Consider the following 12,428-nt stretch of genomic DNA (forward strand, 5'->3'; position numbering starts at 1 on the left):
AAAGGGTCAAAATAAAAGAAAAAGAAAAGCATAAAGACAAAAAGGAAAACACGAAGAAGAAACTAAAAAGAGAAGAGAAGGAAATAAATGAAGAAAAAAAAAAAACAAGTAAAGGTAAACGAATAAACACAACTGTCTTTTGATTCTCAACCTTAAATATGTTAAAGGACTACAAACATGGCCGGCCAAGTAAAAACTACAAAAACAAAGAGTCGTCAATCCAAGTGATAAAACTTTACTGGACAAACACGATCACACTTTTTACAGGAAGTCCCGCCCACCCAAAAATAAAGGAAACAGGAAATGATCTGCGCTAGCTTAGCATCATGCCAATAATGTCAAGCTAAAACCACGACAAAGGACAGCAAAGGAAGTGGCACCAGGGCACTTCCTGTCAACGCCCGATCGCGTTCCGGTTTTATTGTGAAGGGTCGAAGGGATCTTTACCACTTACTTTCAACCAGGAAGTGTGCGCGGTAACGCCCCTTTCCACACCACGTTAAAGGGACAGTGTGTTATATTTGATAACTTGCTGTATTGTGTCGTGCGACGGAAAACGAGTGCTAAAAAGCACAAGGAAGAACACAAACTTCTCATTTGAAAGAAGTCAAGTCGAATGAAAAAAAAAGAAATGAAAGAAAAGAAAAAGACAAATACTGGAAATGGAGGGGGAAAGAAGGGAAAAAGAAGGGTGGGAAGAGAAACGACAAGAACAAAAAACAGAAAAGGAAAGAAAAAGGGGCAAAAGAGGAAAACGCAAGAAAAAAAAGAAAGAGGCACGTAACAACGACCAGTAGGCTCTAAATAATACACACTGGGTCTTTAAAAATAAATAAACTCTGTCCTCAGATTTCAACAGGAGTTTGTTTCCATGGCGACTCACAAAAGTCACAACCGTGCTAAATGCTAATGCTAACATGCTAGAAATAGAAATAACACGTTTCACAACAAAGAGGAAATAGAAAAAGACAAAACTTCTCCAGTATGTGACTTGAGAAACAGCAGATGTAAACAACCTTTCAGACGTTAGCATGTAAGCTAGAATGTTAGCTGCAGGATTCATGCACTCGTCCGTTGACGGTGGAGGGGGGAGAGAACAAAGAAAGAAAAGAAGAGAGAGAAAAACAAAAAGGAGAGGGAAAAATGAAGTGCAAAAAGAAGAGAATGGAAAAAAGAAAGAGAAGAATAAAAAAGAGAAACGACAAAAAGGGGAAAATTAAGAAAAAAATCAAAAGAGAATGGAAAAAAGAAAAACAGTAAAAAAAGGAAAAAATAAGGAAAGGGAAAAATAAACTGAAAAAAAAGCAAAAGAAAAAAAATGAAACAGAAGAAAAAGAAAAAAAAGATTAGCATCTTAGGCTAGCATGCTCGCCTCAGCTTTCATGCACTTGTCCTTTATTCACATGCTCAGCGCGGCCGGCGCTAGCACCTCATTGGACGGGGGCCGTCTCGGGGGCGGGGTCAGCTCCCTCGCCGAAGCCGTTGCTGAGATTGTCGGGGCTGGGGGGCGTGGCGGCGGTGGGCGTGGCCGGAGCGGGGGAGGGGCCAGGCGAGCGGCCCCTATCGCTCGGTCTGGGCGGGGCCTGCCGTTGACCCTCGGCCCGAAGCGGCGGCCTGGCGGGGGTGGGCGAGGGGGCGGGGCTTCGCTTTTCCGAGGGCGCGGCCTCCTGCTCCCGGGGGGCGTGGTCCGGGCTCTCCAGGGGCGGGTCTTGCCGCGACGTCCCGGAAGCGGGAATCTCGCAGCTGTCGCCGCGGCGACGGGAAGACTCGTGCATGCGACCGGTCGCCACCACCGCCTTCATGGCCGCCTGCCGGAAAATACAAAAAAAAGAACAGAAAAGGGAAGAAGAAGGGGGAAAGAAGAAAAAATGAAAAAGAGAAGAAAGTAGGACAAGGGGAAGAAAAAGAAGGAAAGGCACAATGAAAAGAAACAAAAGAAAAAGAAGATGACAATCATGTCAAAATAAAAAAGGGAAATGGTAGAAAAAAAGAAAGGGAAAGTATATACATTTTTCATAATCAAGGAAAAATAAGAATTAAGCAAAAGACAAAAAAAGGAAATAGAATAAAGAAAGAAAAAAGACATAGAACGGAAATGGAAAAAAAAAAACAAATGAAAGAAAAAACAAGAAAAAAGGACAGCAAAATGAAAGGGATTAAGAGAGAAGAAAAAAAAAGAGAAAATGACAAAGCGGAAAGAAAAAAAGGAGGGAAAGAAAGGAAAGCGGGCAAAATCCAAAGAAGAGTCAAATCCAAATGCAAATTTCTCTGTATTTTGACTGGGTGAGCGGCGCGCCCTTGGCCCCGCCCCCCCAGCGTGACCACGCCCACCCACCTTGAGTTTGCGTCGCGCGTTGAATTCCTGCAGTTTTCTCTGCGCCGTGTCCATGTGGGAAAATCGCGCCGCCTTGCCCAGCACCCAAGGGTGCTCCAGGGCCTCGTCCACGCTCAGACGCTTGCCGGGCTCCAAAACGATCAGTTTGCTCACCTGCCGCGGGTAAAAGGGGGCGGACACACACGCATATTCCCGTCATCCGGTATCCCTCCCGCTGTCTTATCCTCTTTTCCTAACCGATAAGATGATTCTTACCGCGGGGAGGACGGCTTTAAACCAGATTTTTTTTATTCGGCGCTGAGCGGATTGTCCACGAGGTGGGGCTGAAAATCCGTCCTCGCAACAAATCCAGAATATTCGGTATTTGTCACCAAGGAAGCGATACTCCGAACCTGTCATGTTTCAGTTTTGAAGGATTTGCGCTCCGTTGATATCGATCTATCCGATAAATAATGCGACGCGGTTTGATTCTAAACAAACGAGGGACGATTCACGTGGTAAAAAAAATCGAACCGCGCGCTAGGCTTCTTCACCCAGGGGCCACGGCTCTGGATTTTGTGTAAAGTAGGCTTAAACGTATTTGCTCAAGGTGTGTATTTCTAATCGGTTTGATGTCGTCTCCTAGTCTTCCTGTCTTTATTTAAAGGTGTCGGTACTTTTCCAGGGGGGTGGTCTTTTGTCTTTGTCTCAACATACCAGTCCTTTCCCATGTCTTCTTATCTCAATAAAACACAAAGGCAGACTGGGGAAAAGCCCGAAGGAGCGTGACCAGCTAGAGGAGAGTGAGTAAATGATCCGTTCCTCCTGCGCTTCTTCTCCACGTGCAGTTGTTAAAAAAACAAAGCAAATCTTTGCCTGAATTTCCGTCTAGAGTGAGTTCATTTTCATAGCCGGCGGGCGTTCCCGCCTTCCCTTTCAAAGGCAGCTGATGCCATCAGTCACCGAAGGCGTGTCCTGCGATCGGTCGGAGTTCAAAATTATGTTCTCCGATCGACTGAACTTCATCGGGACACGCGAGGAGACGCGTCTTCGGCGTCTTTTTGACATTGCTGACTTCCCGCGGCTGAAGGAAATGTCTGTGTGCACCTGAAGGTCGGTTTGTGAATCTTTAAGGTTCCTGTTTGTTTTGGCAGTTTCTGCTTAGAAACGAAGAGGGGGACACTGGATTGGGAGCAAGGTAATAGACCATGTATTGTAAACATGTCAAATATTCTCCATTCTGGCCTGTATCTAGTTGGAACATAATTCCCGGTATGGCATTGAGTGGCGCTAGTCAGGCCGGACTTTCCTATTTTTGGTTTTGGGTTTTTCTGAATTTTCACGGGAGGGGTTTGCGGCTTTTTCGGTACTCACCAGGTCCTTAGCGTTGAGCGAGACGTCGTCCCACCAGGGCGAGACAAACTCGTAATCGCCGTTGAGGATCCGCGTGTACATGTACTGATCGCCGCGGGCGTCAAAGAAGGGCTCGAAGCCGCACAGCCTGCGCCCAAGAAATAGCAAAGCGTCAGCCGGCGCGGCGGCGTCCCGGCAGCGTCCCGGCGTCCCCGACAGCGTCCCGGCGTCCCCGACGCTGGCCCGGACTCACAGGATGTAGAGGATGACGCCCACCGACCACATGTCCACTTCGGGGCCGTAAGCGTTCCCGCGAAGGATCTCGGGAGCTACGCCCGCAAAAGACAAAACGTTAGCGACGTCCGGCGAGCCGCTCGCCAACTCTCGGCTAGCGAGGCGCTGGCGAGGCGCTGGCGACCCACCGCAGTATCCCGGCGTGCCGCAAACGGTCTTCATGGTCACTCGCTCGTCCACGATTTTGGAGAGGCCGAAATCGGCTGCGCGGCGAAACGGGCGGAAAAGGGGGGGGCGGTCAGGACAGGAACGTGGAAAACAGCGACCGCGGCACTCACCGATTTTGAGCGCCGCGTCCGGCGACAGGTCGGCGTACAGCAAATTTTCCGGTTTCAGGTCCCGGTGGACCACGCCGTTCGCGTGCAGGTACTGAAAACAGGAAATACACCAGCGCGCTTCAAACAAATACTGAAAGGAAGCAAATAGCTTTTGAAAACGGAACCGCTCCGTTTCGGTTGACTTTTCAAAGTCTCGCGGAACCCGGATGTGGATTTTAGCGCACCGGTTCCTTGACGATGGGGTTTAAGATCGATGTGATGCGCTCGGTAGAGTATTGTGGGGTCTGAATCGACTTCTTACATGTGGGAGAGCTATTTACAAGTTGGCTAACGCTAAAAAAGATACAACTACAGTTGGAGAGGGGGAGGGGCCAGGAGAAGAATCCACCCGCGCCCGTCTCCCGGCCGCGCTCCTTAACTCTGCCGCCCTTCCCCCCTACACTGTATTTTATTGAAGTCACAACGGGAAAGACAAAGAAAGAAAAGAAAGCGTACCAATATTTGAAACAGAAACGTGATACCATCTGGTTTAGAAACAAATACATTTGGGGAAGTACCCCAAGTATCTCTTTAGTATTTTTGACGTATTTTAGAAGTATTTAGTACTGGTATTGATGTAGTATTTCAGTAGTGGTACTTTTGGTAGTGGTGTTTTTGTAGTATTATTTCGGTACTATAGTATGCTTGTAGTAGGATTTCTGTCACATTTGTTTGCTAAATTAATCATTGCTTTTGTAGTATGTATGTAGTAGTATTCCTGTGATAGTATTCCTGCCTTTTTTGAGTATTTTGTGGTATTTTTTTTCTTTTCAGAATGAATACCATCCAATACTGAGTTTTGTGGTATTACTGTCGCTCATTTTTGTAGTACTGTATTTCTGTCATTGAGTTTTTGTGCCAGACAAAGGGACAACGGAGGTAAAGCTAGTACTAAAAACGACCGACATATTTTTGGGAGTAGTACGTCATTTACCCTTACGTATCGTCAGGATTTTGGAGGTATTTTGTCGAGGCGGGCCGGCCGAAGAAGCCTTCCGTGCCGCCCGCGGCCCGCGGGCCCTAGCTTTGCCGGTCGCGGCTTAGCGCTAGCTAGCGCGATGTAGGTCACAGACGGTGTCGGTAGGTAGCGTGACGCTAATCCGGGCGGCGGTCGCGTGAGAGCCCCCGAGGCTGCTGGGAAATGGGCCTCACCCAGGCTAAGTGGGATCGCCGGGCAAGGGCTCCACCGTGGGGGGCGGGGCCCGGGGCCCCATTGACAGTTTGAAGCCTCTGCCTTAAAGGGACAGTGTCTATTGCTTATATTTGGTGTATTTATTTGCTGGTGTCCATCTATTTTGCTGTGTTTTGGCATCTATCTCCATTTCCTCTGTATTTTGTGACATTTGGCCTGTATTTTTTCATATTTGATGTGGTGTATTTTTCCCTCATTTGAAGAATTTTCTCAATTATTTTGTGGTGTATTTTGTCATGAATTTGGTCCTGGACTTTTTCAGTATTTTTCTTGAATTTTTCCAGGATATTTTGTTGCTTATTGGTGTTTATTTTTCTGTCATTTGAAGAATTTTCTCCATGATCTTGTGGTGTATTTTGTCATTTATTTGGTCATGTACTTTTCTTGAATTTTTTTAGGATATTTTGTTGCTTATTGTTGTTTTTACCATGTCATTTATGGTGTATTTTCCCATTCATGTTGTCGTGTAGTTTTTGTATTTTTTTCCTGTATTTTTTATTTATTTTGTTATGTATTTTTAGTGTGTTTTCTCACATATTTTTTGTGCGTTACGTCATGAAATTTGTCGTGTATTTCCTGAAAGTTCTCAGTGGTTTTACTGCGGTGTATTGTACGTGTATTTTGTCAAGGATTTGGTCCTACACTTTTTAGTATCCGACTATTTTTTGGGGGGTAACTTTTCTCGTTTTTATTTCTTTTGTCGTGTAGTTGGTCCCAACATAAAGAGGATTGCCATCAGGGGCAGCGGATGACTTATCATCACAACCGCTACTCGACCAAATCACCCTAGAGGTGAAGAGCTGAGCGAGTCGGCCCCGCCCCCCTCATTTCCTCCGAGGGACGCGTTTTCCGACGAGACGAACGGGAAACGTCCGAATACTCCGCGAAACGTACGTGGGACGACGGGACGGAACGGCGGAAGAGACGGCGGAGCGAATGAGAAAAGACGTTTTCAGAGGGAGATTTTCTGCGTCTGGAACGTCTTGCTTTTATTTTGAAGAGAAGGTTTTATTTTGTTACCGCCACAGCTTCCAGGATCTGCTTGATGACGTGGGCGGCGTCCCTCTCGCTGTAGTAGCCGCGCTCCACGATCCTAAACGGACAAAAAGGAGACCGAAAAATCCCAACGCTCGTTAGTATCTGCTTGTCAGCATTCGCTCGTTAGCATCCGCCCGTTAGCGTTCACTCCTTAGCATTCACCGATTACCCTGCCCTTTGCTCACGGTGACGCTTCACGTGGGTCGGCGTCCCGCTCCGGTCACCCACGGATACGCCCCCACCCACCCCGGTCCGGTTCGTTCCGGACAGCGAATAAGGAGATGCCTTCGAAGAGGCTCAAAAGTCGCAGAGAGTGTATCATAACAAGCAATTATGCAACGTCATCACAAAAATTCCCGCCGCAATCGGGACAGTTGAGGTGGAGCTCTGGCATCTACTTGTTAACGCGTCGTCGTTAGCATTTATTTTTTAGCATCTCCCCGTTAGCATCCATTTGTAAGCATCCGGCTGTTAGCATCTTTTTGTAAGCATCTACCGTATAGTGATTAGCAATTAGTTGTTGGGATCACCTCGTTAGCATGTAGTGGTTAGCATATAATCGTTAGCATGTACATGCTAGCTTGTAGTTGGTAGCATGTAGTTGTTAGCATTAAGTCTTTGGCATTTACTTGTGGGCATCTACCCGTTAGCATCTACTCGTTAGCATGTAGCCGTTAGCATTCAGTCTTTACCATGTACACGTTAGCATGTAGATTTTGTAAGCATGTAGTCGTTTGCATTAAGTCTTTGGAGTCTACTCGTTGGCATGTAGTTGTTAGCATGTAATCAGTAGGATTAAGTCTTTGGCATCTACTCTGGCATTCACTCGTTGGCATCTCCCTGTTAGCATCTACTCTTTTGCATGTAGTTGTTAGCGTGTCGTCGTTAGCATGTCGTTGTTAGCCCGGCCGGCCCGACTCGCCGCCTCTGTGCATTCCGCACTATTGGCAGCGAGTCGCGAAACGATATCGAGCGCTTACGAAGAAGGCGAGCGCTAAAAACAAAGGCAAAGTCCACCAAATGGCGTCTACGTAAGGTGTGGGAAAGAGGTCGGGTGCGGGCTCGCCTGTCAAAGAGTTCCCCTCCCGTCACCAGTTCCAGAATGAGGGCGATGTCCGTGTCCGTCTCGAAAATCTCCTTCAGCTGGATCTGAGGACGACACGGAGAGTGGGCGGATCGGAGGGGGCGGGGCCGAGGAGGAGGGGGCGTGGCCGGAAGCCAGACGACCCACTTACGATGTTGGGGTGCGAGAGCCGGAGCAGGACGCCGATCTCCGTCCGCACGATCTTTTTGTCGATCTGCCGAATTCAGAGAGACGGGGGTCACCCGACGCCGCCCGGGAGAGAACCGATCGGCAAGGAGCCGGCTCCCGTCGAGTCGCGATGAGACGCGAACGACGGGAGTCGGCTTCTTTACCAAAAGTCACGCGGCGTCGGCGAAGGGAACGGCTTGACGAGAAGCGGGCGACGGGAGCCGGCTCCCCGCTGAAGAAGAGACCGCTCGACCTTTTCAAAATCGCGACGTGTTGTTGGCGAACGAAACGGCCCGACTAGAAACGAATGACGGGAGCCGGTACCCTTCAAATTGGGACGCGTCGTCGGCAAACGAAACCGCCCGACTAGAAATGAGCGACGGCAGCCGGCTCCTTCTGATATTGTGATGAGTCGTCGGAAAACAATGCGGCTCTATGCGGTGGCTCTTTGACGTGAACGACGGGAGGCGGTCTCCACCCATCGGGAACCCGCTCCCGTTAAGTTAACGATGCGGCGTCGAGCAACGAAACGGCTCTACGAGAAATGAACGACGGTAGCCGGCTTCTTTGGAAAACGTGAGGCGTCGTCGGCTCTTTGAAGAGAACGACAGAAGCCGGCTCTCCGCTAGCCACGTTGTGCACTGATTTCCTTCTCTCTTCTTTTTTTTGGAAACATTTCTTCTTCTCTCACTTTGATTTTATTCCTTTTCTTTGTTTCCTTTTTTCTGAGAGTCAAAAAGAGTCAGCTCTTTTTAGTGAGCCAATCTGTAAAAGCCGCCGCTCTCCAAAAGAGCCGTCGTTCCCAACGACTTCCACGTGACCACGCCTCCTCCCACTTAGACCACGCCTCCTCCCACTTAGACCACGCCCCCCGACTCGCCGTCTTTTTGAGGACTTTGGCTGCGTACGACGTCTTCTTCTCCTTGTCTTCGCAGCGGTACACGACGGAAGTCGCTCCCCTACAAAATAAGAGACAGGAAAACATAACTCGCTTCTGTTAGTGAGCGCCATATGGAGAGAGGGTCGCCGTGGCAACAGCACCCCTGCGAACACAGGGGTGTCAAACTCTTTGGAGTTAAGAAAGAAAGAAAGGGAAAAAAGGGACGAAATAAAGGAAGAAAATAAGAAAGGGAAAAAAGGGACAAAAGAAAGAAAGAAAGGAAGAAAAAAAGAAAGAAAGAAACAAAGGGACAAAAAAGAAAGAAAGAAAGAAAGAAAGAAAGAAAGAAAGAAAGAAAGAAAGAAAGGGGGGAAATAAATACAAGAAAAAAGACGAGTGTGCACAGACAAGGGTCGCCGTGACGTCACCCAGGTGAACCCCTGTCCGTCACCATGACGACCGCCCGGCGCTCCATTTTTTTCATTTTAATACCAAAAAGGAATTTCCCCCCCCCCCCCCCCTCTCTCTCTCTCTCTCCTCCTCCTCCCTCCCTCTTTCCAAGATGAGATGCGTTCATTCAAGGACCATCGGCGTTCGGGCGGGCGCCGCTCGTGCGCATGCGCGCGATCCGCTTCCGAGGCCCTGGCAAGTCGTCCCGGACCGGGTCTCGGAACCGCCCGAACCCGCATCCCTCCCCCCCTGACCTCCTCCTCTTCCTGTTGGTGTGCGCGTGCACGCGAGCGCCTCGGCACCGACCTGCCCAATTCGGAACCGAGCGTGTAGAACTCGTCCACGGTCCGGTCCCTGCGCGATCCGTCCACCCAGAAGTCCCCCGGAACCGCCTCCGAACCGGGCCGGGACGTCGGCATCCTGATGCTGCGTCCGGATCCGATGGAAAACCCGAGTCCAGATGGGGCGGGACCGGATTACGAGGAGGATTTGCTTTCGTCCGTCTGTAATCCCGCCTCCTCCCGGTCCTGGTCCTGGTTCGACCCAAAATCCCCGAAAGGGTTTCTAATCTCTTTCTGGTCCAAAAGGGAAAGCAGAACCCGGAACCTTCCCGGCATCCATCGGGCCTATAGCGTATCTAGGGCAGGAAGGCTGGTTCCGTTCGGGTCATGATTGCAAACGATCCCGGAGCGGCCTTGGGGCGTCCTAGCGGGGTCCCCTTCGGAGACGGACGGTCCAAAAAACGGTTCCGAGGACGCGACGTCCGGTGCCGTGTTGTGATGCGCGGTGGCGGATGAAACGCTCGTGTGCCGTTCGGGAAAGAAACGGCTTGAGTGAACGACTCCTGGAAAACCAGGGAGGGAGAGCCGAATCCCTTTGGATGCGTCGTTCGAGAACGGAACGGCTGTATAAACAGTGTCGCTCGAGAACGAAACGGCTTCATTTAAGCGGCTCTTGGGAAACAACGGCGGGAGTTGATTCCTTTCTGAGCCTTTTACTTCTTTTTCTCAATATATTTCTTTAGTTTCTAGCTTTTTTTCCATCAAATTTCCTTTTCGTTTTTTTTCCCCATTTTTTTCTTTCTTTCCCCCCATTTTAAGTCATGACAGTTTCATACAAAAATGGGGTGAATCTATATCAGAGCAACAAAATCAAAGAGGGATCTTTCAAGTGAGCCGAGCGGAAAGAGCCACTTCTCGAAAAGGAGACAGAATGGCCGGCGACGCTCCAAACTCGCAAAAGGCGTATCAATCACACGTATGACGTCATTTCGTTACAAATAAGGCTGTTTTTACGCTCTCTGACGTCATTTAGTGTCACTTCATTCGAAGCTGGATACTTTGAGTTTGCCAGCGAGAACTGATTGCGTTGCTGGTTCAAAAACACTCGAGGGCGCACTTGAGCCGACGCGATGACGTCACTTCACTTTCTGGTCGACAATAGTGATGGGAAGTCCGTCTCTGTTTAGAAAAGCGGCTTTTTCGGCGCGGCTCACTCCAAGAAACGGCTCTCCAGATCGTTTGCGTTGCTCTCATCCACATCCTACTGATGATTATACTGTAATAAAGGGTAAAAGCAAGAATAAAGAGAAAAAATTGAAAAGAAAGAAAGAGAAAAGCAAGGAAAACAAAGGAGGAAGAGGATAAAAAATTGAGAAAAAGAAAAAGGGAAAAAAGCTGAAAAATAAAAGATATATTAGCAAAAAAGAAGAATACAAGCTACAAGACTAAAAAAAGTATAAAGAAGAAGTGAGGGGGAAAAGATGCAAATTGCTGAGAAAAAGAAAACAAAATAAGAAAAAATGCCAAATGGAGAGGAAATAAAAGACAAAAAAGTAAATAGCTAAGAAAACCTCAACAAAAGAAGAAAATTGGAAATTCAAGAGAAAATAGAAGACAAAAGCAAAAATAGAAGACAAAAGCTAGGAAAAATGACACCAAAGAAGAAAAAAAATATTAAAAGAAAAAGAAAACAAAAAGAGCTAGGGGAAAAAAAAATCAATCAGAAGAAAACAGAAGCTAGAATTAAAAAAAGTCAACCACTAGGAAAAAGCAAACAAAAGAAGTCAAGTTCCTTTGTTCAGCCCTGAAGTCTCAAAGGGCTGCCCCGACTTTTGCTTCTTTTTTTCCTCTGGCTTCTTTCTTTTTTTAGTCGTTTTTCTTTCTCTTTTGCCTTTTTTCTTGTATTGTTTTTGTTTTACCCTAGATTTTTGCAAATACAATTTCTAAATGAAAAAAAAAATATCTGTCATCGCAATCGATGACGCAAAGGGAGGATTGAAATGACTCGATTTTAGAGGTTTAAATTGTTGAAGTCAATTGGGTGTTACGTTTGATTAAAAAAAAAAATTAAAAGTAAAAATAGGTGAAAGACAAATTATGCAAGAAACAATGGCATCTGGGGCAATCCCCGGAAAAAAGAGCCGGCTCCCGTCGCTTGAAAGGGCGAGCCCGTCGAACCTTTTCGTTCTCGAAGAACACATCCCCGACGACGTCACCACACTTCCTGGTCGGCGAGTACTTTTGTCAACAAAGCGAGAAGGCGAGAAAGAGAGAAACGCTCGGCCTTTTTTTTTTTTTTTTTGCGCTACTTGAGCGATATTTCCTTCGATGGCGACGTCCGCCTTTTTGACGACTTTCCTCGTCGTCTTTCTTCGGCCGACTTTGGCGGCCGCGGGCGAAAGTTCGGGCGGCAGAAGCAACGGTAGCGACTGGAGCGGAAGTGCGTCGTCCGGCGGCACCGGAAGTTCCGCTTTGGATCTGGACTCTTCCATGGTGCGACGCGCCTTTTATGTTTTGCTGGTCATCACTGCCGTCGGGCTGCTTTACTTCCTGGTCCGAGCCGTGCGGTGAGTCTCGTGACGTCACGTCCGCTTGGCATTGTCCTGACTGTGTGGTGCGCGTGCGTGCAGCGTCAAGAAAGCCCCCCATAGGAGGAAGAAGAAGTACGCCATTTTGTCGCCCTCCGAAGACACGTTGGAGCTGACGGCGGCGCGGAGTGATGACGACGACGATGACACCCTCTACGAAGCGCGCGCCCTACGGAGGAATGACGTCACGTCGTGACGTGGGCGTGACCCTTGAACTGCCGTGAGGATGAACCAAAGAGCCCCTTTTCTTTCCATTATTTAAATGATTTTTTTTTTCATCCGAATTAAACGTTAATTCACGTTCGGTTAGAATTGTTATCATTCCGAGGCGGATTTAGTGTTTTTTTTTGGGGGGCGATCGAATGTCGATTGGACCAACAAAAAATAAAAGGCGTTTGTTGTATTCGTGACTCTTCTTTTGCCTTCGCTTGCATTTCTTTCTGTTGCTAAGGACAGAAAAAAGGCAGGA

At 48.0% G+C, this 12,428-nt stretch overlaps 2 protein-coding genes across 3 annotated transcripts; one reads left to right on the top strand and one right to left on the bottom strand.

Moving 5' to 3' along the window:
• Nucleotides 1-794: 794 nt before the first annotated feature.
• Nucleotides 795-11,187, bottom strand: LOC148356081 (calcium/calmodulin-dependent protein kinase type IV-like). 2 transcript variants are annotated; one of them, XM_088349237.1, is made up of 11 exons: nucleotides 9,397-11,187; nucleotides 8,641-8,719; nucleotides 7,744-7,806; nucleotides 7,575-7,657; nucleotides 6,491-6,563; nucleotides 4,240-4,330; nucleotides 4,090-4,164; nucleotides 3,921-3,996; nucleotides 3,689-3,815; nucleotides 2,336-2,488; nucleotides 795-1,808 (listed from the first exon to the last, which is right to left on the bottom strand). In XM_088349237.1, exons 1-11 carry the CDS (start codon nucleotides 9,507-9,509, stop codon nucleotides 1,431-1,433), a joined length of 1,311 nt encoding a protein of 436 aa, XP_088205363.1. In that variant the 5' UTR covers nucleotides 9,510-11,187; the 3' UTR covers nucleotides 795-1,430. The 2 variants fall into 2 exon arrangements, with proteins under 2 accessions (XP_088205363.1, XP_088205364.1); XM_088349238.1 differs by lacking the exon at nucleotides 9,397-11,187 and adding an exon at nucleotides 8,780-9,115 and having other exon boundaries at nucleotides 8,641-8,746.
• A 363-nt stretch (nucleotides 11,188-11,550) lies between these two features.
• On the top strand, nucleotides 11,551-12,362 carry fam174c (family with sequence similarity 174 member C). The gene is made up of 2 exons (XM_088349239.1): nucleotides 11,551-11,938; nucleotides 12,002-12,362. The coding sequence occupies exons 1-2, from the start codon at nucleotides 11,700-11,702 to the stop codon at nucleotides 12,153-12,155; spliced, it is 393 nt and encodes a 130-aa protein (XP_088205365.1). The 5' UTR covers nucleotides 11,551-11,699; the 3' UTR covers nucleotides 12,156-12,362.
• The last annotated feature ends 66 nt before the right edge of the window (nucleotides 12,363-12,428 follow it).

Source organism: Urocampus carinirostris, chromosome 12 (genome assembly GCF_059441175.1).
Source record: "Urocampus carinirostris isolate Australia breed hairy pipefish chromosome 12, RoL_Ucar_1.0, whole genome shotgun sequence".
Lineage (NCBI taxonomy): Eukaryota > Metazoa > Chordata > Actinopteri > Syngnathiformes > Syngnathidae > Urocampus > Urocampus carinirostris.